Source organism: Lynx rufus, unplaced genomic scaffold (assembly GCF_022079265.1).
Source record: "Lynx rufus isolate CCGP_SWC_20201006 ecotype Redwood Valley unplaced genomic scaffold, mLynRuf1.p SCAF_1, whole genome shotgun sequence".
Classification (NCBI taxonomy): domain Eukaryota; kingdom Metazoa; phylum Chordata; class Mammalia; order Carnivora; family Felidae; genus Lynx; species Lynx rufus.
Window position 1 is genome coordinate 141,515,515 of NW_025814823.1, and position 24,072 is coordinate 141,539,586.

At 38.9% G+C, this 24,072-nt stretch overlaps 1 protein-coding gene across 10 annotated transcripts in view; it reads left to right on the forward strand.

The window, feature by feature from the left end:
- The window catches only part of PDE8B (phosphodiesterase 8B), a 239,647-nt gene that overhangs the window by 198,839 nt on the left and 16,736 nt on the right, over positions 1 to 24,072 (forward strand). For 9 of the 10 annotated variants that reach the window (XM_047088244.1, XM_047088253.1, XM_047088267.1 and 6 more), the window contains 4 exons: positions 8,826 to 8,868; positions 12,975 to 13,052; positions 22,103 to 22,179; positions 23,614 to 23,778. In XM_047088244.1, the coding sequence (XP_046944200.1) occupies positions 8,826 to 8,868; positions 12,975 to 13,052; positions 22,103 to 22,179; positions 23,614 to 23,778 (363 nt within the window). The remainder of the gene's footprint in view (positions 1 to 8,825; positions 8,869 to 12,974; positions 13,053 to 22,102; positions 22,180 to 23,613; positions 23,779 to 24,072) is intronic. The other variant, XM_047088302.1, reaches the window with a different exon arrangement.

The following is a 24,072-nucleotide window of genomic DNA, read 5'->3' on the forward strand; positions in this document are numbered from 1 at the left end:
AAAAGAGAAACTGACAAGGGAAAAAAGAGTGAAACATTTCAACTGGAATGGTACGCGAATTAAGTGTTTTTCCAGGAGATAAAGATTTAAAAAAAAACTATCACTGGCTACATAATGAGTGCTTCTTTGTAATGGCTCTTGCAAATGCATGTTGAATGTGGGGCTGGCAGGCACTGGCACTAAGGTAAGAAAATATTGACTGAGGGATATCAGTGATATCTGAACATACTAGATCTGGCATTGCTCCATTTGGTGTTTGTTTGCTGTTTGGTGGGAATTTTGAGAAGTGTGTTATCAAACAGTTTTTGAAAATAGAGTAGACAGAAAACATCTTTGATCTAGGCATCAGATGCTTTTAGCATCCAAGGAAATACTTCTCAGTAAAGAAGGTATTTTCAGTAAAGAAAGATGATCAAAGAAACTATTATATCACACACTGTCATTTTTATTACATGTAAATGAAGGGAGGGTCTCAAATGACTCAGTTTCTGTGATCACATCTCTCATCCAGCATTTGAACTCTACTGAAGTCTTGTCACATACATGAAAGCATTCAGTTTTGTCTTGAAGTTGTTGATCAAGTATGTCCAATCTTAAAAAAAAAAAAAGATTTCTTAATAAGTTGGCTTTGTAAGCTACACTAATTTTAGAAAATAGTACTTGTCTTCATTTTAACCAGAGTTTTTACCTCTTTTCATAATACGTGGGAGTGAGGGAGACCCAAAAACAAACAGTATACGGGCATACTTGGGAGACAGTGCAGGTTGGGTTCCAGACCACTACAGTGAAGTGAGTATCTCAGTAAAGCAAGTCAGATGAATTATGGGGTGTCCCAGGGCATATAAAAGTTATGTTTACACTATGCTGTGGTCTGTTAAGTGCATAATAGCATTATGTCTAGAAAGACAGTGTACATACCTTAATTTAAAACTATTTTATTGCTAAAAAGTGCTAACCATCATCTGAGTTTTCATTGAGTCGTTATCTTTTTGCTGGTGGAGAGTCTTGCCTTAGTGTTGATGGCTGATCAGGGTGGTGAGTGCTGAAGGCTGGAGTTGCCATGGCAATTTCTTAAAATGGGACCACAGGGAAGTTTGCCACATTGATCGACATTTCCTTTCCCCAACAAGTTCTGGGTAGTATGTGATGCTATTTGATACCATTTAACTCATAGTAGAACTTCTTTGAAAATTAGAGTCTGTCCTCTCAAACCCTGCCCTGCTTTATCAGCTACATGTGATCTTCCAAATTCTTTATTGTCATTTCAACAGTCTTCATAGTATCTTCATCAGGAGCAGATTCTATCTCAAGAAACCACTTTCTTTCTTTGTTCATCCACAAGAAGCAATTCCTCATTTGTTAAAATTCTATGAGATTGCCGCAATTCGGTCACATTTTCAGGCTCCACTTTTTAAGTATGTGTTTTATTTTTAGTTGAAGTGTAGTTGACATACAGTGCTACCTTAATTACAGTCCAGTTTTCTCAGCATCATTTATTGAAGAGACCATCTTTTCCCCATTGTGTATTCTTGCCTCCTTTGTCATAGACTAATTGGCCATATAATTGTAGGTTTACTTCTGGGCTTTCTTATCCTGTTCCATTGCCCCATTTTTTGTACCATTACCATACTTTTTAAATTATCATAGCTTTTAGCCTATCTTGAAATCTGGGATTGCAATATCTTCAGAGTTGTCTTTTTTTTTTTTTAACGTTTATTTATTTTTGAGACAGGGAGAGACAGAGCATGAACAGGGGAGGGTCAGAGAGAGAGGGAGACACAGAATCTGAAACAGGCTCCAGGCTCTGAGCTGTCAGCACAGAGCCCGACGCGGGGCTCAAACTCACGGACCGCGAGATCATGACCTGAGCCAAAGTCGGACGCTCAACTGACTGAGCCACCCAGGCGTCCCAGAGTTGTCTTTTTAAAAAATTTTTATCTATTTTGAAAAAGAGAGTGAGTGCAGAGAAGGGACAGACAGAGAGGGAGAGAGAAAATCCCAAGCAGGCTTCACACTGTTATCATACAGCCTGACATGGGGCTTGATCTCGCAAACCATGAGATCATGACCTGAGCCGAAATCAAGAGTCAGTGCTTAACCGACTCAGCCAACCTCGTGCCCCCAGACTTTTTTTGTCTTAAGATTGCTTTGGCTATTCAGGGTCTTTTGTGGTCCCATACAAATTTTGGTATTTGTGTTATAATTCTGTGAAAAATACTGTTGGTATTTTGATAGAGATTACATTGAATCTGTAGATTGCTTTGGGTAGTATGCACAATTTAACAGTATTCTTCCATTCCATGAGCATGGAATATCTTTCCATTTGTTTGTGTCATCTTGGATTTCTTTTATCATTGTTTCACAGTTTTCAAAATGTAGGTCTTTAATCCCCTTGGTTAAATTTATTCCTAGGTATTTTTATTATTTTTGATGCAATTATAAATGGAATTGTTTTCTTAATTTCTTTTTCTGTTACTTTGATATTAGTGTGTAGAAATGCAACGGATTTTTGTATTTTTTTATCCTGCAAATTTACTGAGTTCACTTATTACTTTTTTTTTTTAAGTTTACTTATTTATTTTTGAGAGAGACAGAGGAAGAGTGACGAGGCAAGGAGGAGAGAGAGGGAGAGACGATCCGAAGCAGGCTCTGTGCTGTCAGCACAGAGCCCATTACAGGGTTTGAACTCACAAGCTGTGAGATCATGCTCTGAACTGATACCAAGAGTTGGACAGTTAACTGCCTGAGCCACCCAGGTGCCCCTCACTTATTACTTTTAATAGTTTTTTTTGATGGAGTCTTTAGGATATTCTATGTATAGGATGTCCTCTGCAAATAGTGACAGTTTGACTTCTTCCTTACCATTTCGATATATTTTATTTCTTGTCTGATTGCTGTGAGTAGGACTTCCATTATTATATTGAATAAAAGTGGTAAGAGTGGACATCCTTGTGGTGTCCCTGATCTAAGAGGTAAAGCTCTTAGTTTTTCACCACTGAGTGTAATGTTAATTGTGTTTGTCATAGATGGCATTTATTAAGTTGAGATTCTCTCTATACTCACTTTGTTGAGAGTTTTTATCATGAATGGATGTTGCATTTTGTCAAATGCTTTTTCTTCATCTGTTGAGATCATGTGATTTTTATTCATTTAGTTGACATAGTGTCATTAATTGATTTCTGGATATTAAACCATCCTTGAATCTCCTTCTTCATCAGGGTGCATGATCCTTTTAATGTATTGTTGAATTCATTTTGTTAACATTTCGTTGAAGAATTTGCATCTATCAGGGATATTGGCGTGTAGTTGGATTCTGTTGTTTTTCTAGGGCCTTTGTCTGGTTTTGGTATTAGAGTAATGCTGGCCTTGAATATATGTTTGGAAGCTTTCCTTCTTCTATTTCCCTCATTCTTTTGGGAATAATTTGAGAAGAATAGGAATCCTCTAAATGTTTGGTAGAATTTGCCCAGGAATCCACGTGTTCCTGGACTTTACTTTGTTCGGAATTTTTGATTACCAATTCAATTTCATACTAGTTACAATCTGTTGACATTGTCTATTTCTTCTTGATGCAATTCTGGAAGATTGTATGTTTCTAGGAATTTATCCATTTCTTCTAGGTTGTCCCATTTATTGGCATATAATTTTTCATATTTCTGTGGTGTCAGTTGTTACCTCTCCTTTTTCGTTTCTGATTTTACTTGGGTCCCCTTTTTTTCTTAATGAGTCTGAGTAAAGGCTTATCAATTTTGCTATCTTTTCAAAGAACCAGCTCTTGGTTTCAGTGATCTTTTCTATTATATTTTTTGTCTCTATTTCATTTATTTCTGCTTTTCATTATTTCCTTCTCCCTACTGGCTTTCGGTTTCCTTTTATTTATTTTTTTTAGTTCCTTTTGGTGTAAGGTTAGTTGTTGAGATTTTGTTTGTTTTTAGAGGTAGGCTTGTATCACTGTAAATTTCCCTCTTAAAACTGCTTTTGCTCTCTCCCAAAGATTTTGGGCCAATATGTTTCATTTTCATGTGTCTCCACATATTTTTTTGATCTCCTCTTTGACTTCTTTGTTGACTCATTGGTGGTTTAGTAGCATGTTGTTTAGCTTCCATGTGTTTGTGGATTTTTTTTCCATTTTTTTTTCTTGTAATTGATTTCTAGTTTCATACTGTCGTGGTTGGAAAAGATGCTTGGTATTTTTCAGTTTTCTTAAATTTATTGAGACTTGTTTTGAGGCCTAACATGTGATCTGTCCTGGAGAATGTTCCATTAAGTACTTGAAACGAATGTGTACTGTACTGTTTTTGGATGGAATGTTGTGTATATATCTGTTAAGTCCATCTGGTATAATATGTTGTTCAAAGCCACTGTTTTCTTACTGATTTTCTTCTGCCTGTGTGATCTATCCACTGTTATAAAAGTCTCCTAATCTTATGTCAGATTTCTGTCAATTTCCTCCTTTAGGTCTGATAATATTTGCTTTACATATGTAGGCGGTTCAATGTTGGGTGCATAGGTATTTAAGATTGTTATATTTTCTTGTTAGATTGATGTTGGGTATGTAGATACTTAAATTTGTTGGTGCATAGGAATTTAATAGTATTATGTGCTTTTGTTGGATTGATCCCTCAATCATTATGTAATGCCTTCCTTTTTCTCTTGTTACAGTCTTTCCTTTTAAAGTCTACTTTGATATAAGTATGCTACCTGGCTCTTTTTTTCCACTTTCATTTACATGGAATATCTTTTTCCATCCCTTCATTTCAGTCTGTATGTGTCTTTAGGTCTGAAGTGATTGTCTTTTAGGAAACATATAGATGGGCCTTGTTTTTGTTTTTCAGGTTTTTTTTTAATCCATTCAGTCACCCTATGTCTTTAGATTGGAGCCCTTAGACCATTTACATTTAGAATTAATTATTGATAGATATTTATTGCCATTTTCTTTTGTTTTCTGGTTGTTTTTCTAGTAATACTCTATTCGTTTCCTCCTCTTATTCTCTTTCCTTGTGATTTCTTATTTTCTCTAGTGTTATGCTTGGTTTTCTTTTTCTTTTTGTATATGTGTATCTATTACAGGTTTTCCTAAGTATGTAACAGTCTATATTAAGTTGATGGTCACTTAAGTTTGAACCCACTCTGAAAGAACTTTTACTATCCCCCCTCCACATTTTGTGTATGTGCACATCTTTTTACATATTTTTATTTTGTGAATCCCCTTGCCTTTTGTAATATTCTTGTTTCTAATTATAGTCTTTTCTTTTCTACTTAAAGAGGCCTTTTTAACATTTCTTGTAAGGCAGGTGGAATGGTGATGAACTCCTTTACTTTTTTGTCTGGGAAATTCTGTTTCTCCTTCAGTTCTGAGTGATAATTTTGCTACACAGAATATTCTTGGTTGCAGGTTTTTTTTTTCCTTTTAGCACTTTGAATATGTGATGCCTCTCCCTTCTGGCCTGCAACGTTTTACTGAAAAATCAGCTGACAGCCTTATGAGGTTTTTCTTGTACATAAATATTTGTCTCTTGCTGTTTTTTAAATTCTCTTTGTTTTTAAACTTTGACATTTTGATTATTAGGTGTTGTGATGTTCATGATGTGGAACTCTCTGTGCCTCTTGAAACTGGTATCTGTTTTGTTCCCCACGTTAGGGAGGCTTTCAGCTATTATTTTTTTCAAGTAAGCTTTATGCTGTTTCTCTCTCTTCTTCTTCTGGGATCCCTGTAATACTAATGTTTGTTTTCTTGACATGGTCAAAGAGATCCCTTAACCTATCCGCATTTTTAAAAAATTCTTCTTTCCTTTTGTTGTACAGTTTGGGTGTTTTCCATTACTCTGCCTTCCTGATGACTGATACCTTCTGTATCCTCTGATCTACCGTTGATTTCCTCTAGTGTATTTTTCATCTCAGTTATTTTATTCTGAAACTCTGATTGGTCCTTTTTTATATTTCTCTTTGTTGAAGCTCTCACTAAGTTCCTTCACTGTTGTCTCCTTACTTTGCTTGACTTTCTATGTTTGTTTTTGTGAATTAGGTATAACAGCTACTCTTCTAACCTAGAAGGAATGTTGTGTATTGTCATCCCCTGTGTAGACTGTGTGTGCCTGGTGTCATTGGCTGAGTAGAGCTGATGTGTGCATATTCTGAGGCGTTCCTGAAACTTTCTGCACAGGGGATGCCCTGGCAGGACACCTGAAGCTGAAGTGGGTGCAGGCCATGGGGTCTCAGGGCTCTCCACACAGAGATCACCCTGGTTCAGGCTCTACTTCTCATTTTAATTCTCTTGCTATGTCTACACCATCCACAGTATTGAATTCATAAAGTCATCATTAGGGTTGGAAATCACCTTCTTTCAAATTCTTTTTAATGTTGTTATTTTGACCTCTTCCCATGAAACACCAATATTCTTTTTTTTAATTTTTATTTATTTATTTTGAGAGAGAGAGTGTATGCAGGGGAGGGGCAGAGAGAGGGAGAATCCCAAGCAGGCTCCATGCCGTGAGTGCAGAGCCCAACATGGGACCTGAACCCACAAACCGTGAGATCATGACCTGAGCTGAAATCAGGAGTTGAATGCTTAACCAGTTGAGCCACCCAGGTGCCCCAAACCATCAAGATTCTTAATGGTGACAAGGGTGCTGTTGTCATGCATGGGCATAGTTGACTTATCTCTCTTCCTGCCCTACAGTCCTCAGGCCCATGTTCCCTGCTTGGCTGCCTACCAGAGAACAACAAACTATGGAAATGCTCATTCTCTGTTTACTTCCTCAGTGAGCATGACCAAGAATTATGAGAAAATAATTTTAGTGGAGTCATTCATGCCAAGTCATAAGTGACTGGGGGGTTTAGACCTCCAAGAAAAAAATTCAAATTCTTAAAGATTTTTTCATCCAGGTGAATCTTTAGTTGTAAAAGGGTTGTGGGGAAGGACATTATTCAGAAGAGTAATGTAGATACCCCGAGTGTGGAAGCTCTGAAAAAACTTAGCACAGCTGGAGAGTAAGCAGCAAAGGTCCTTAGGCACCGCACCTGCTGCAGTGGATCATGAAATGAGTCCTGGAATAGGATCCTGGGTGGCAGGTGCTAACCTTGCCCTGCACATCCTCTGCTTGTAGAGCAAGTGACATCGAAGGGTATGTCCAGTCTGTGTTACTGTCCCTAGAAGAGAATCCAGCAGAGTTAGATGAACCATTTCAGGGGCAGCAGTTGTGGAGGGGGTGCAGTGAGTTCAGCTCCAAAAGTGCCAAATGCCACATCCTGTGTGGAGAAAGAAAGGAAGCTACCTCAGAAGATGGACCTGGTACCTCTCATCTCTCCTCCCTGTTGCCTCTTCTCCCATCTGGGACCAAGGCACTTCCATACTAAAGGCAGAGTTGGGCTATGTATATACTAGACCTTGGGCTTCATCTGGCTTCATCTAGACAGAACACAAAGGCCACGTTGACCTTGTAGGAGGTCCACAGTTCAGTCATCTCGCCTGTGGGGGTCACCAATAGACGAGCCAATGGCCTTTTTAGGTAATCAGGGAAGTCATAGGACTTTGTTCCTACGGGAGAGATGTATTGTGATTCAGAGAGAAAAGCTAAGTATTTAAAGATAACTTTCTTTTGAGCTAAAGTTGATTGAGAAAACAGTTTGCAAGGCAAAAGTTGTATTCATTTGGTAGAGTATCAGAAATTCACACTGTACTCAGTAGCTTTGTAACAAATGGTCTTCATCTGTAAAGAAAATATATAAAGCAGCCATTCACAGAAGAAATAACAAGGTCCCATAATTATGGATCCCATTTTTATGACCTGCTGTGTGTCACAGCCCTCAGTCACATTTTGACATGTCAGTTTTGACATTTTTAACACGTCAGTTTTACATGATTATTTTTCAATGGTTCAGTCAAGCTGGAACGTTGTACCCGTTATCTGATATATAGGCAACTTGTGGCTATTTATTACAGCTGATGTTGCTAAACCATACTAATCTTCCTTCATAGTACCACACACTCACCTGTCTTGTTTTTCAAGTTAACTTATCCCATTCATTGAGTGGCTGCAAAGGCTTGGTTGTCCAAACGAACTGGAAGGAGGTGGAGTTAGCAGGAAAGGAGCATGATTTTAAGCGTGATACAGCTAAATGCAACTTGGTAACAGTGTCTCACTTATAAACAGAAAAATTGCAACATCCCTAAGCGTGTATATTGTTTTCTAGTGTTAATGACTTCATTCATCATTTGATGGATATTTAGTGAGCATTAGCATAAAATCATTAGCACACACAAAAAATCTGATAATGAGAAGGAACTAGGTGTTAAGCTGCATCCAAAGTTCAGATCTTGTTGTGAATATACATTTTGTAAAATGACTCTGTCCATAATTGAGGAGCATTGGAGGAGACTTTTAGGATTTTTTTTTAGAAATCCTGGGCTTAAATTCCGATTATTTTTATACTACAGAAAAATTTTATAACCCATCTGAAATTTAAATAGATTATGTTAGCTTTATAAAAAGTTTTTTTGTTACGGCTTTTTGTCTTTATGCATTTCTGCAAATGGTCAAAATGGGAACAGCTGAGTGGAGGTGTAGATGTCCTGGGTAAGAAGTGCATCCCTTGGGTGTCTCCTTGCTCTCAGGTTCAGCCATTCTATAAGTGTCTGAATGTAATTGAGCATTTATAGTATTATCACTTGATGTACATCTTTCATCTGTTTATATTATCTGTGTAACTTCTTGATTTCTTGAGTCCTCAGAGCTTTTTGATTAAATTGTTTGGCTGGAAATGTAGCTAATACCATATTTAAAATTTCTTTCTCTTGTTTTACCAAACTTTTTGAACAACTTTAGATTCACAAGGTTCATCGTGATTCAGGAGACAATTCTCAGACAGGTGAGAATACTTCAATTTCACTCCACTGGCATTTGTGGGTTCAAGTCTGTAAATTACTCTGAAGAAGTGTAGATTGACACTCACCACCCCAGAATGTGGATTACTAAAATCTGAGTGTGGATATTGGAAGGCTGGAGAGCCAACATAAAAGCAGAATCCCTTCAAAAGTTTGGAATCTTCATTCATGGCAACCTTTTCTACTGAATGCCTTTATCATGCTGGTTTTATTTTACTGGCTGGAGACCATATAGAGCAGATACACCTTAAAAAGAGAGTGGCCAGAAGTCCAGGAGAGAGACACTGTTGTTACACCCTGGTCAGGCTACCCGTTCTTCGTAGCTGTTGGTGTCTGTCTAATTAGAAAATGTGGGTTGGCCTGTCATGGAAGTCCAGAGCACTGAGGTCCCATTTCAGTCCCCACTCCCTTGCTTTATACCTTGGGCAGTACTCTGTCTGACCCTTGGATTCCTCAACCCTCAAATGAGGAAATGACTAGATGACTTCTATATTTGAAAGGTCTGGATTTCTCTGATCATTAGAGGCAAAATTCAGTCTATCAGAAATTTAAAATTTTTATTCGTGTACACACACACGATATTCTTTCCTCTGTTAGTGGTTTTCCCAACCATTAGTGCATAAAGTTAGACCCTGGGCTACCTATTTAGTCCCTCTCCTTGACTCTAGGATGGACCATATTTTAACATACTCAGACTCAATTTCATCTTTCTGAGCTTTAGTTTCTTCACTTGTAAAATGAATTAACAATGTGCATCTCATTGTTATGAAAAATAAAGGAGAAAGTGTATATAATATGTGACTGTACCTGCCATTTAACTCTTGGATATCCTCCTTCCCTTCCTCTACCCTTTTCCTTCCTCTGCCCTTGCCCCTCCCTCCCTCCCTCTCTCCCTCCCTCCCTCCCTCCATGTCTCTGTCTCTGCCTCTCTCTCTTTATGTTTATCTCTTGTAAGAGTATTATTTTAATTAACTTATTAGGCGCCAAAAAATGTTGCAAGCATTTTCATATCCTTTACTGTGTCCAGCATTGCCTTGCACATATTAGGGTCAACAAATGCTCCCAAAACATTGATAAATTGGAACTATCCCATCTTACAAAACATAGGTTCCACTGTTTGACCTGCTCTTTGACTTGGAGCTACCTACATAATCTCTCCAAGTTTAAGTTTTCTCACTGGTAAAATGATTGTACTATGTACTTTCAGAATTGTTATAATGATCACATAAGATAATTTACATTTAAAGTAAATATTGAAGCACAATGTCTGGTGCAGAGTAGGTGCTCAGTAAATGTTCGCTATTTTTTTTTAATTATTGACACTATATCCCCTTTTGCCATTGAATAAAGATATTTAAATTTCCTTTATCTTTGTTTTCTTTGGTCTGTAAATTCATTCCAAAGCATCTCTTGGGAGAATGAATAATGAATTATTCGACTTAAATGGCCTTTATTGAAGAATAATTTCTCCAAACTTTTAGTAATTTCTGTTGCTACATTCTCTTAATTTCAGCTGAGATAATATCAGGAAGAACAAGAATTATATATCTTGGAGTAATTTCTAGTGAATGATTTAGTATTCAGCTAGCCAGGCATGGTCACAGTCATGAGACTAACTTCCCTACTTTGGTTTTATTTAGAAACTACATTTTCAGGAATGAGGTTTTTTTTTTTTTTTTCAACGTTTTTATTTATTTTTGGGACAGACAGAGACAGAGCATGAACGGGGGAGGGGCAGAGAGAGAGGGAGACACAGAATCAGAAACAGGCTCCAGGCTCTGAGCCATCAGCCCAGAGCCTGACACGGGGCTCGAACTCACAGACCGTGAGATCGTGACCTGGCTGAAGTCGGACGCTTAACCGACTGTGCCACCCAGGCGCCCCCGGAATGAGGTTTTTTTAATTTGGAATTTAATCTTTTTAAAAAAATTTTTTAGTGTTTATTTTTTGAGAGAGACAGCATGAGCAGCAGAGGGGCAAAGAGAGGAGACACAGAATCCAAAGCAGGCTCCAGGCTCTGAGCCCTCAGCACTGAGCCCAACGTAGGGCTCGAACTCATGAACCATGAGATCTTGACCTGAGCCGAAGTTGGACGCTCAACCCCACTGAGGCACCCAGGCACCCCAGTCTTGAATTTAATCTTAAATCTTTATTCAGTTAGATTTAATTTATTATGTGGTAAAGGCTAGGAATGTATATGATTATTAAGTCCCTGAAGAGGCTAAAAAGGAATGTTTTGTGAGTCACCACTGTTAGTTTTTCAGGGTTTGAAAGATGCCATATGATCCTAACAATGTCATTTAAAGTACCACTACTTATAGGTGTCTTTACAAATACTGAAACTCCTATCCACGGCCAGGAAAATTATTAAGGCAGAATCCACAAGACAAGGCTGTATGGTTAAGGTGTTTAGATCAACTTCATAATCTGCTTTTGTCTTTAGCTGTATAAATATAATTCAAGTTTAGTTGATGATTTAACTTTTTTAATTGAATCAGAATTTTTAGGACTCTAAAATAGTTAAAAAGCTGATCCAGAAAAAAAGTGAAAACAGACAAGAGAACAATATTATAACCTGATCCCACGTATGCCTAGAAAGAAGGTATATTTGCAAATGACCAGATGTAATTAATACCACAAGCCAGTACAAACTACATACTTCCTGTGTAGCAGGCACTGTGTTAAGTGCTTTGCATGGATTAACTCATTTATGTCACACAGCAACTTAAGAATGAGATGCTGTAACCATCCCCACTTCATAGATGTAGATGTTGAAATACAGAGAAGTTAACACTGCCAGGGTTATACAGCTAGTAGATGATGGCATTCTGGAGACTTGAATTTTGGCAAGTTACTCTGGAACTGGTTATCTTATCTACTGTTCTCTCTTGTGCCTTTTTTGGTGTTAATAGACCTTTTTTTTTTCGTATTATTTATTTATTTTGAGACAGAGATTGAGAGTGGAGGAGGAGCAGGAGGAAAGGTTAGAGAGACAGAATCCCAAGCAGGCTCCACACTGTCAGTGCAGAGCCTGATGTGGGGCTCACACTCATGAACTGCAAGATCATGACCTGAGCCGAAATCAAGAGTTGGACATCTAGAACTGACTGAGCCCCCAGGCCCACCATTAATAGACACTTCTTCAAAGAGCTTTGTTGCATCTTTTTCTTCTTTCTTGGAATATGAATACTTACTGATGTATAAGAAATGTATTCTTCCTGCTGGAACCTGCGTGTGTGCCTCCTGTCTTGGCACAGTGGGGAACAATTCTGTGTTACGATTAAGTTTCTCTCCTTGCTACTGGGTTACTCCCACAAGAAGCCAATGCCCTGAAAATGCATGTTTCTGAAGGTAATTCTGCTGCCCTGACATTTTTATCTCTTTGTCCTCACTCCATGCTTCAATATTTCATTAATGTGACAGCACATTTTGAGTGTTAAAGTCAGCAAAGACTTGTGCAGAATTGAAGTGCTTTATTCCCCTTAGAAAGTAGGGACAAAAGTGAGTTGTGGAAATAGTTGGGATTATAAACCTGCCTTTTCTTCCCTTCCTTCCTGGGATTTTCACTATGCCTCATTTGATGAAATCACATCCTAAGGAGAACCTAGAAGACCATCTGGTGGGCTGACCTTTCAGAGGGGCCTAAAATTAGTCCATAGTAGTTTCTCAAATAAATTCAAGTTTCTTTGTATTTCACTGGTATTTTACTTCTGCAAATATCTCTGTAACAGCCTTCCTGACCCAGTTACATTTACTGTCCTTCAGGTTGAAATGACCCCCCCCAAATTTCACCCAAGTTTTAATACTTATTTTTAAAAAAGATATTTTATTAATGGAACTAAAGAACTCTTGATAAAAAGCCTATTACCATTACATAACGGCCGTAAGAAAAGAGTATCATTTTGCAATTAATATGATTGATAATTCTGTGTTGTTGATGAGTTGAAGAGAAAGTGGTTTGCTGTTTCTTGAAAGTATTTTATAGTGCTTAAAAAGGAACCTTGTTTTCATTGGGGAGGGGAAATGTGTCTAAACTTCACCTGTAAATAAGCTGAAAACTCACCTTCCATTATTAACTTGAAATCCTTAGAGTCTCATTCATTTAGATACAAGAACAGGAGGAAAGAGTCCATTGATGTGAAATCGATATCATCTCGAGGCAGTGATGGTAAGAAGTTTTTCAGATTTCTTGGCCTTTTTAAAGTATAGAAGATGACAGAGGAATATACTCAATAATTTGTCAGCATATAAACAAAACCCCAAGTAGCGGAGTTTTAATGCAGCTTGCTTTTTTACTCCATAAACTGAAAAATTTTTAGCACTTCTTACTTTTTTGCTTTTTATAGTGTCTTCTCTTTGAAATGACTCCACACTTGTTCCATGATGGCCTAAATTGTGTTGAGCCATATAACCACCAGAGCAGCTCAGAGTTTTAATAGCTAGGTCATTTTTTTAATATAATAGCTAGATCATTCTTAAGTGGGAGTGGGAGAAAAGGAACTGCAGAGTCCTGGCTTCCCAACTTCAACACTTCCCAGTTTTCAGTGTACCTGTTACACACCCTTACCCTTAATAAAATGTCATAGAAATACTGTGGGACATAATTTAGCACAACAGTTCTGCTCTGCTAAGCATAATTTAACCAAAACATTATTTGAGTTCAAGCACGCCTTAAAGAGGAATCATTTGGATTTGCAGGGAGGGGGGAAAGTCCAAGATGACTTTGGAATTTCATTCCTAGGTACCTGGGAAAATATGAGTAATATTTTCAGAAATAGGAGTCTCCATTGTATGGCCATGTGGGGGGTTGAGGAGAAAATGATTATTTTTATTTTAATGAAGATGCCAAGGAAGCTAAAATACAAGACTAGTACTGCGGGCTAGAGGTGTGGATTTGGGAGTCCTAGGGGTGATAGATGATGCTTTGAGCAGAGGAACATCTGTAAGGGGTGTGTGTGTGTGTGTGTGTGTGTGAGAGAGAGAGAGAGAGAGAGAGAGGTGGGGGAGGGAGAGAGGGAGGTGGGGGCAGGGGAAGAGAGAGAGAAGAGAAAAGAAAAGAAGGTCTAGGTTCTAGATTTGAAGGCATTCTTTCAGTTAGAGGAGAGGCAGGAGAAATAGGGCCAAGGAAGAGCACAAGAGAACTGGGGGTGAGCCACGAACAAGAGGGTAGCAAGAGAAGGGAGATGGCCAGCAGTATTATATGCTGCAGAGATCAGTGAGCTTAAGCACCGAGAACAGATTAGTGGATTTCACTCATCCATTCTAGGGGCATGAGGAGGGGTGGTGAGTGACTGTGATAGAAAGGAGAGAAGTAGGATGGTAACTTAAGGGAATAAACTGGAAGGGCAAGTGAAGGACTTTTCAATCCTATGGGTCACAATGGGAAACCTGATTATGAGGGAAGTGGATAAACTAGGAAGGACTGAAGACTTTAGAGACAAGATGAATAATTCATAGAGGAAAGAGGATAAATCATAGGGCAGGCAAAGGATAGGGGCCAAAAATGTAAAACAAGATTAACTGAAATATTTTCAGATGTAAATAGAACATTTTAGATGGACAGGATAATGGATGAGAGAATTTGAACTAGATTAGCTCAGTTTTCAGTGTAAAGTTTGACATGGGACCATCATCTCTCCAGAACATGGAGAAGTAGAGGTTGCAAAGTACAGAAGAAGGCTGTAATGATGGCTGAGCAGCAGGTAAGCTTTCTTGATATTGGCTAGATTAAGTTATCCCATTTGTAACGTGAGGATTTTATCCCTCCTTCCTGCCTCACAGGCAATGGTAGGATGAGCTGATGGGATCAGAGCTCTTACTGTTTTATTTATTTTTAGGTTTATAATTATTTTTTAAAATTTTTATATTTTATTTAAATCCCAGTTAGTTAACGTATAGTGATGATGATTTCAGGAGTAAAATATAGTGATTCATCACTTAAATATAACAGGGCTTTTAGGGTAGTTTCTCCCTTTGGAATTTTTACCTACATGTAAGCATTACCTGTTCAAAACAAACAAACAAACAAAAAACAATGGAGAAGATGGCTGAGTAGCAGGAACCTTACCTTATCCCATGGATACAGCTAGATAAAATCCACATCAGTATAAATAACTCAGAAAATAACATGAAGACTGGCAAAACAAACTTCACAGCTAAATGTAGAGAAGAGGCCACAGAGCGGAGACTAGAAAGAATAGAAACATGTTTGGGAGCTAACAGACCCATGGGAAGGAGGGATGGCAGACTTGGAGAGAGGAGAGAAATAGAGCCTCGTGCCAGGCACCCCAGGCACAGGGAATCCCCATAACATTTGGCTTTGAAAGCGAGAGGGGGGAAATTTCATGAACTCTTAGAATTAGCAGGCTTAACATCTGAACTTTAAAAATCAGTTGGCTCTGAGAGAGCTGGAAGGATGAGAGGAAACGGAATCTCTGCCCTTATAGAAATAGCACAACAGACAGCCCCTCAGAAATACAGCATAGAAATGACATCTTGAATAATGCCTGGAGTATACTGGAGGGAGGATTGTTTAGTAACCTCAGAGAGTGTGCTAGAGGGGCAGGGATTGACCATTGGAAGACTTCTCCAGAAACAAAAGAGCTGGAAAGCCACCATTTTCCTCTCCCACCCCCACAGCCTAGATACATGGATACCTGCTGGAACCACCTCAGTGCTCACACTCAATACCTAACTGGTTAATAGTGCATCCCATGCTTGAGTTTTCTTGCAAACTCACCCTCTCCAGCCAGGCTCCGCCTCTAGGTCTCTTCACACAGCAGACCCACACAAACCCTGCTAACACAGTGTGACCCACCCTCATGCTTTCCTCTGGACCTGCTCCCTCCCAATAGACCCTTGGCCAGAGCACATCCAAAGCAGTGCCACAAGTATGGCATGTGCGAGCAGCCCCAGTAGGACCAGCACCCTCCAGAGTGACTCCTGCCCTGGGTAGAGGTGAAGATAACCACACCCACCAGTCCAAGTACAGCCAGGCACATTGCTAGGGGCAGAGATCTGGTCCGACTGCAGGCCTTGCCTGCCAACAAAAGCTTCACAAGGGACAACACAGGGAAAGTGCCCTGAAATTCACTGATACTGCTTCTCTGGAAAATGCATGGACTGACCCAAACCCGAGGTGGTCCCAGACTGGCCTACTAACAACACAGGGACCAAACAAACCCTGACCACAACAGGAAAAGAGAGCCATTGCAGTCGACTGGGCCAAAGGAAAAAGCAGTTCAATCATAACAGCAGGGGGCACACAACAAATAGGAGACATTCCTCAAGTGCCAGGTTCTGGTGAACAGAGGACAGTGCACTGCAGGGCACTACAGGACCTCTTCTTCACAAGACTACTACTTTCAAGAGCAGGAGTTGTAGGTGACTTCCATAACACACAGAAACAGAGAGTTAGACAAGATGAGAGACAGGGAAATATGTCCCAAATGAAAGAACAGGATAAAATCACAGCACCAGAGTTAAGCAAAACAGAGAAAAGAAATATTACTGATAGGGAATTTACAGTAATGATCATAAAGATATCCACTGGACTTGAGACAAGAGTGGAAGATCTCAGTGAGACTCTTAACAAAAAGAAACCATAAAACTGCAGATGAGGAACTCAGTAACTGGAATTCAAAATACACAAGGTGGAATAAATAGTAGACTAGAGGAAGCAGAAGAACCAGAGATTTGGAGAACAGAGTAATGGAAAGCAATCAAGCTGAATAGGAGAGAAAAATAATAATTAAAAATGAAAATAAGACTTGGGGAATTATCAAGAACAATAACATTCACATTATAGGGATCCCAGAAAGAGAAGAGAGAGAAGGAAGCAGAAAATGATTCTGAAACAATAATAGCTGAAGACTTCCTGAAGTAGGGTCAGGGAACAGAAATCCAGGTTCAAGAGGCACAGAGAGCACCTAACAAAATCAACCCGAGGAGGTTGACACCAAGATGGATAGTAAATTGTAAATATTTATGCATCCAACATGGGAACACCCAAATAAAGCAGTTAATAACAAACCTAAAGGAACTAAACAATAGTAATACAATAATAGGGGACTGTAACATGCCACTTACATCAGTGGACAGGTCATCCAAACAGAAAATCTACAAGGAAACAATGGCTTTGGATGACACACTGGACCAGATTAATCTAGAGATGTATTCAGAACATTCCATCCAAAACTAGCAGAATACACATTCTTTTCAAGTGTAGATGGATCATCTCCAGAATAGATCATAAATTAAGCCACGAAACAAATCTCAACAGATTCAAGAAGATCAGAGTCATACTATGCATCTTTTCCAACCACAACACCATGAAACTGGAAATGAACCACATGAAAAAAGCTGGAAAGAACACAAATACAGAAGGTTAAATAACATGCTACTAAACAATGAATAGGTCCATTAAGAAATTGAAGAGTAAGTAAAAAAATGCATGGGGGCAAATGAAAGTGAAAACACAATAGTCCAAAATCTTTAGGGTACACCAAAAGCAGTTTTAAGAAGGAAATTATGGGGCGCCTGGGTGGCTCAGTCGGTTAAGCGTCCGACTTTGGCTCAGGTCATGATCTCATGGTCCATGGGTTCAAGCCCCTTGTCGGGCTCTGTGCTGACAGCTCAGAGCCTGGAGCCTGTTTCAGATTCCGTGTCTCCCTCTTTCTCTGACCCTCCCCTGTTCATGCTCTTTCTCTCTCTGTCTCAAAAATAAATGTTAAAAAAAAATTGAAAAAAAATTAAAAAAAAAAAGGAAGTTATAGTAATACAGGCCTACCTCAACAAACAAACAAAAATCTCTAACAGCCTAACTTTACACCTGAAGAGCTAGAAAAAAGAACAAATCAAACCCAAAACCAGTAGAAGGAAGGAAATAATAGAGCAGAAATAAATGAAATGAAAACAAAACAAAATCAATGATACTGGGAGATGGCTCTTTGAGTAGATCAACAAAACTGGCAAACCTCTAGGCAGACTCATAAAATTAAAAAAAAAGAAAGACTCAGAATCAGAAATGAAAGAGGAGAAATAACAACCAACACCAGAGAAATACAATAGGAATAGACTCAAAATTATATGCCGCCAAACTGGACAGCCTAGAAGAAATGAATTTCTAGAAACACAGAACCTTCCAAAACCAAATCAGAAGGACATAGAAAATTTGAACAGGCCAGTTACCAGCAAGGAAATTGAATCAGTAATCAAAAACTCCCACCAAACGTCCAAGACCAGACAGCTTCACAGGCAAATTCTACCAAACATTTAAAGACGAATTAATACCTTTTCTTCTCAAACTATTCCAAAAAAATCAAAGAGGAAGGAAAGCTTCCAGATTCATTCTATGAGGTCAGCATTACCCCGATATCAAAATCATATACATACAACACAAAGAAGTAAAAGGCATCCAAATTGGCCAGGAGGAGGTCAAACTTTGACTCTTCGCAGATGACATGATACTCTATATGGAAAACCCAAAAGATTCCACCAAAAAACTGCTAGAATTGATTCATGAATTCAACAAAGTTGCAGGATATAAAATCATTGCACAGAAATCGGTTGCATTCCTATACACCTACAATGAAGTGACAGATAAATCAAGGAATCGATCCCATTTACAGTCGCACAAAAAAAACATAAAATAAGAATAAATCTAACCAAAGAGGTGAAAAATGTATACACTGAAAACTATAGAAAGCTTATGAAAGAAATTGAAGAAGATACAAAAAAATGGAAAAAAGATTCCATGCTCCTGGATAGGAAGAACAAATATTGTTAAAATGTCGATACTTCCCAAAGCAATCTACATATTCAGTGCAATGCCTATCAAAATAACACCAGCATTCTTCACAGAGCTAGAACAAACAATCCTAAAATTGGTATGGAACCAGAAAAAAACCCAAATAGCCAAAGCAATCTTGAAAAAGAAAAAGCAGGGGGCGTCACAATCCCAGACTTCAAGCTGTACTACAAAGCTGTAATCATCAAGACAGTATGATATTGGTACAAGAACAGACACTCGGATCCATGGAACAGAATAGAGAACCCCGAAATGGACCCACAAACGTGTGGCCAACTCACCTTTGACAAAGCAGGAAAGAATATCCAATGGAATAAAGATGGTCTCTTCAGCAAGTGGTGCTCGGAAAACTGGACAGCGACATGCAAAAGAATGAACCTGGACCACTTTCTTTCACCAAACACAAAAATAAACTCAAAATGGATGAAAGACCCCAATGTAAGACAGGAAGCCATCAAAGTCCTCGAGGAGAAAACAGGCAAAAACCTCTCTGATCTTGGCCACAGCAACTTCTTATTCAACACGTCTCTGGAGGCAACAGAAACAAAAGCAAAAATGAACTATTGGGACCTCATCAAAATAAAAAGCTTCTGCACAGTGAAGGAAACAATCAGCAAAACTAAAAGGCAACCGACAGAATGGGAGAAGATATTTGCAAACGACATATCAGATAAAAGGTCAGTATCCAAAATCTATAAAGAACTTATCAAACTCAACACCCAAAAAACAAATAATCCAGTGAAGAAATGGGCAAAAGACATGAATAGACACTTCTCCAAAGAAGACATCCAGATGGCCAACCGACACATGAAAAAATGCTCAACATCACTCATCATCAGGGAAATACAACCAACTGAGGGTTACTGGAGGGGCTGTGGGAGGGGGGATGGGCTAAATGGGTAAGAGACACTAGGAATCTACTCCTGAAATCATTGTTGCACTATATGCTAACCAATTTGGATGTAAATTTTAAATAATATTTTAAAAAATCATACACAGGTACTACAAAAAAAGGGAACTACAGGCCTATGTGTCTAATGAACTTAAATGCAAAAATCCACAACAAATTGTTAATAAACTGAATCTAACAATACATTAAAAAACCATTGACCACGATCATGTGAGACTTATTACTGGGATACAAGGGAGGTTCAGAATTTGCAAGTCAGTCAATGTGATACATCAAGAAGAGAAAGGATAAAAATCATATCATTTTGATAGATGTAGAAAACGCATTTGACAAAGCATAAACTCCATTTATGCTAACCCTCAACAAAGTTTAGAGGGAACATAACATAATAAAGCCCATATAAAAACCCCACAGGTAACATCATACTCAATGCAAAAAAATTAAGAGTTTTTTCTCCAAAATCAGGAATGAGACAAGGATGTTCACTCTCATCACTTTGATTCAACACAGTACTGGAAGTAGTAGCCACAGCAATAAAACAAGAAAAAGGAATAAAAGGTATCCAAATTGGTAAGGAAGAATAAAACTTACTATTTGCAGATGGCATGATACTATATATAAAAAATCCCAAAGACTCCACCCCAAAACTACTAGAACTGATAAATGAATTCTTTAAAATCACAAGATACAAAATCAATGTACGTGAATCTTTTGCATTTCTCTACACTACTAATGTAATAGCAGAAAGAGAAATTAGGAAAACAATTCCATTTACAATTGCAACAAAAATACAAAGTACCTAGAATGAACTTAACCAAGGAGGTGAAAGATTTGTACTCGGAAACTAAAACACTGATGAAAGAAATTAAAGATGACACAAATGAATGGAAAGATATTCCATGCTCATGGATTGGGAGAACAAATACTGTTAAAATGTCTATACTACCCAAAGTAATATACAGATTTAATACAATCCCTGTCAATACCAGCCACATTTTTCACAGAACTAGACTTAATTATCCTAAAGTTTGTACGGAACTACAAAAGACCCCGAATGGCCAAAGCAGTCTTGAAAAAGAAAAAAGTAGAAATATCACAATCCCAGATTTCAGGATATAATACAAAGCTGTAGTAATCAAGATAGTATAGTAATGGCACAAAATAGATACATGGATCAGTGGTAGAGAATAGAGACCAGGAATAAACCCACAATTATATGGCCCGTTAATCTTTGACAAAGGAGGGAAGAATATGCAATGGGGAAGCATAATCTCTTCAACGAATAGTGTTGAGGGAACTGGAAAGCTGCCTGCAAAAGAATGAAACTGGACCACTTTCTTACACCATTCACACAAATAAATTCAAAATGCATTAAACACCTAAATGTGAGACGTGAAGCCATAAAAATCCTGGAAGAGAGCAGAGGCAGTAATTTCTCTGACATTGGCTATAGCAACATTTTTCTAGATATGTCTCCTGAGACAAGGGAAACAAAAATAAACTATTGGGACTACACCAACATAAAAAGCTTTCACAAAGTAAAAAATACTCAAGAAAACTAAAAAACAAGTGAATGGGAAAATATATTTGCAAATGCACATAGCCAATAAAGGGTTGTATCCAAAATATATAAAGAATTTACGCAACTCAACAACAAAAACAATCAGATTGAAAATAGGCAGAAGACATGAAGACATTTTTCCAAAGAACACATACAGATGGCTGAAATACACATGAAAAGATACTCAACAGTCCTCATCATCAGGGAAAAGCAGAACAAAACCACAATGAGATATCACTTGCCACCTGTCAGAATGGGTAAAATCAAAAATACAAGAAATAACAAGCGTTGGTGAGGTGGAGAAAAAAGAAGCCTTGTGCACTGTCAGTGGGAATGCAGATTGATAGAGCCATTGTGGAAGACAGTATGGAGGTTCCTCAAAGAATTACCATAAGATCCAGTAATTCCACTACTGGGTATTTACCCGTAGGGGAAAAAAAACCCATTAATTTGAAAAGAGTAGCCAAATTATGGAAGCAGCCCAAGTGTTTATGTTATATGAATGGATAAAGAAGATGTGATCTATAAATATATATCCTTATCCAGTCCCATGGCCAGAAGCTGGGAACTGAAAGTTAGGAACGGTCAAAGTTGGGCTTTGGTGATTTATAGTAAAGTGAGTAGGGTATATTAGGCTGTTGAGATGGGGCCTCAGGATCCCAATTAACCTTCTCTGAAATTTCCCTTATGGAACTAATACTCTTAAAGCCTTTCTTCCGTCATAGTTCCAGACCAAACCACACTTTCTAGACTTGGTCAAGTAGTGGCTGACCTCTCAACCTTTTAGGATTAAAAGATGCGTGAATCCTTTGCTTTGTGGAGGGCCCTGGGGATGCAGTCCGGTGAGAATCAGGTCCCCAGTCTGTGAAGGGCTCCTTTGCTATATTTAGCCAAGCTGAGCCACCAGAACCAGATACAACTTTATTTACTTCTCCCCAGCACCAAGCCTCCAAAATCGTCGCTATCCATCCATGGCAAGGATCCATTCCATGACCATCGAAGCTCCCATCACAAAGGTGAGTGACAGCTGCTGCCTCCACTCTGCAATCAGGGCTGCCCAGCACTGGGCTCGTTTCTACAGACAGACGTGATAAATGACTTGTCACTGATAACACAGAGTTTACAGTCTGGTAGAGGAAGCAGATATTAAATAAACACGTAATTAATTTGTAGTCCTAAATTACACTGACTGTTAGTAGGGAAAACAATAGTGTTCTAAGAGAAAATCAGATTACAGCTCTATTTACCTTAGGTGAGGTGATCAGGCAGAGTCTCTCTCTAGAGGAAATGATGCTTGAAGTAAGAACTGAAGCACACAAGGCTGTTAGAAGACGAGGTGGGAGGAGAGAATTCTAGGCAGTAGGCACAGCAAGAGATGAAGCATAGAGGTGAGAGAAGGAGGATTGGAGTATTTGAAGACTTGAAAGAAAGTTCGGGTGACTAGAGCTTGGAGGGCAGAGGGGAGAAGATGGTGACATGGAGCTGTAAGGAGGGGTTCGTATTTTAGTTTCTGTGCAGTGGAAGCCACTGAAGAGTTTCAAGTCGGGGAATGACATGATCCAGTATGTTTATTAAAAGGAACACCCAGCTGCCATGCAGAGAATGGACTAGAGATGGCAAGAATGAAAGAGAAGAGGCCAGTTAGGGGGCTTTTCCAGAATTCCAGGCAAGAAATGGTGGTAACTGTACTACAGTCAAAGCAGTGGAGTTAGAAATGAATAGATCAAGAAATATTCAGGGATAGAATCAATTTGGACGATGAATAGCATTATCAGGGTGATAGAGAAAGCTGTTTGTCAGCTGGGGCCACCCAGGTTCTGAGTTTGAGCACAGGCGGATAGAAGTTTCGTTTTGTTGTTGTTTGGTTTTTGTTTGTTTGTTTTTCACTCTAGTGTAAAAACCAGAGAAGGAGCTCTTGTCTCACTTTTTTGGTCCACTTTTTTCCTTGCTTTGGGGAGAAGAGAGCAATATCCTGAATTTAGTTTGGGACATGTGAGCAAGATATTCCAATAGATGGGTCACATGGGTAATTGAATTACACAAACTTGAAGGTCAAAAATGAGTTCCGGCAGGGATATAAATTTGAGAGCCCTTGGCATTGTAGGTCATATGTGTCCAAACTCATGGGAATAGCTGGGTTCTGGAAGGACTGTGGAGTGAAAGGCCCCGTACCCATCTCTGAGGAGCTCCAACCTGCAGGAGACAGCTAGAGAAGGATCAGCAAAGGAGCTGAAGAAAGTGTGGTCTCTGAGGTGGGAGAACAACCCGGAGAGGTTGGGAGGAAAGGCATGTTGCAGTAAGAATGGAATGGTTCCGTGAAAACCCTGCTCATTTTCAACAATAAAATGTGTCACTCTCTGATTTCTTTTGGGTTGCAAGCATGTGTTTGACTTTTGGGAACTAGAATTCTTATATTCTCAAATTTATTCTTTCTCTCTTTATTTCCTTAGGTTATAAATATAATCAATGCAGCCCAAGAAAACAGCCCCGTGACAGTAGCAGAAGCCTTGGATAGAGTTTTGGAAATTTTACGGACCACGGAACTGTATTCCCCTCAGCTCGGAACCAAAGATGAAGATCCTCACACCAGTGATCTCGTTGGAGGCCTGATGACTGTGAGTGATGAGGGAAAACCGGAAATGCAGGGAGACAACATTAAATGCCCTTTAGAGCACATATAACATGTACCATTTAAACTTGCATATAGGGGCGCCTGGGTGGCGCAGTCGGTTAAGCGCCCGACTTCAGCCAGGTCACGATCTCGCGGTCCGTGAGTTCGAGCCCCGCGTCAGGCTCTGGGCTGATGGCTCAGAGCCTGGAGCCTGTTTCCGATTCTGTGTCTCCCTCTCTCTCTGCCCCTCCCCCATTCATGCTCTGTCTCTCTCTGTCCCAAAAATAAATAAACATTG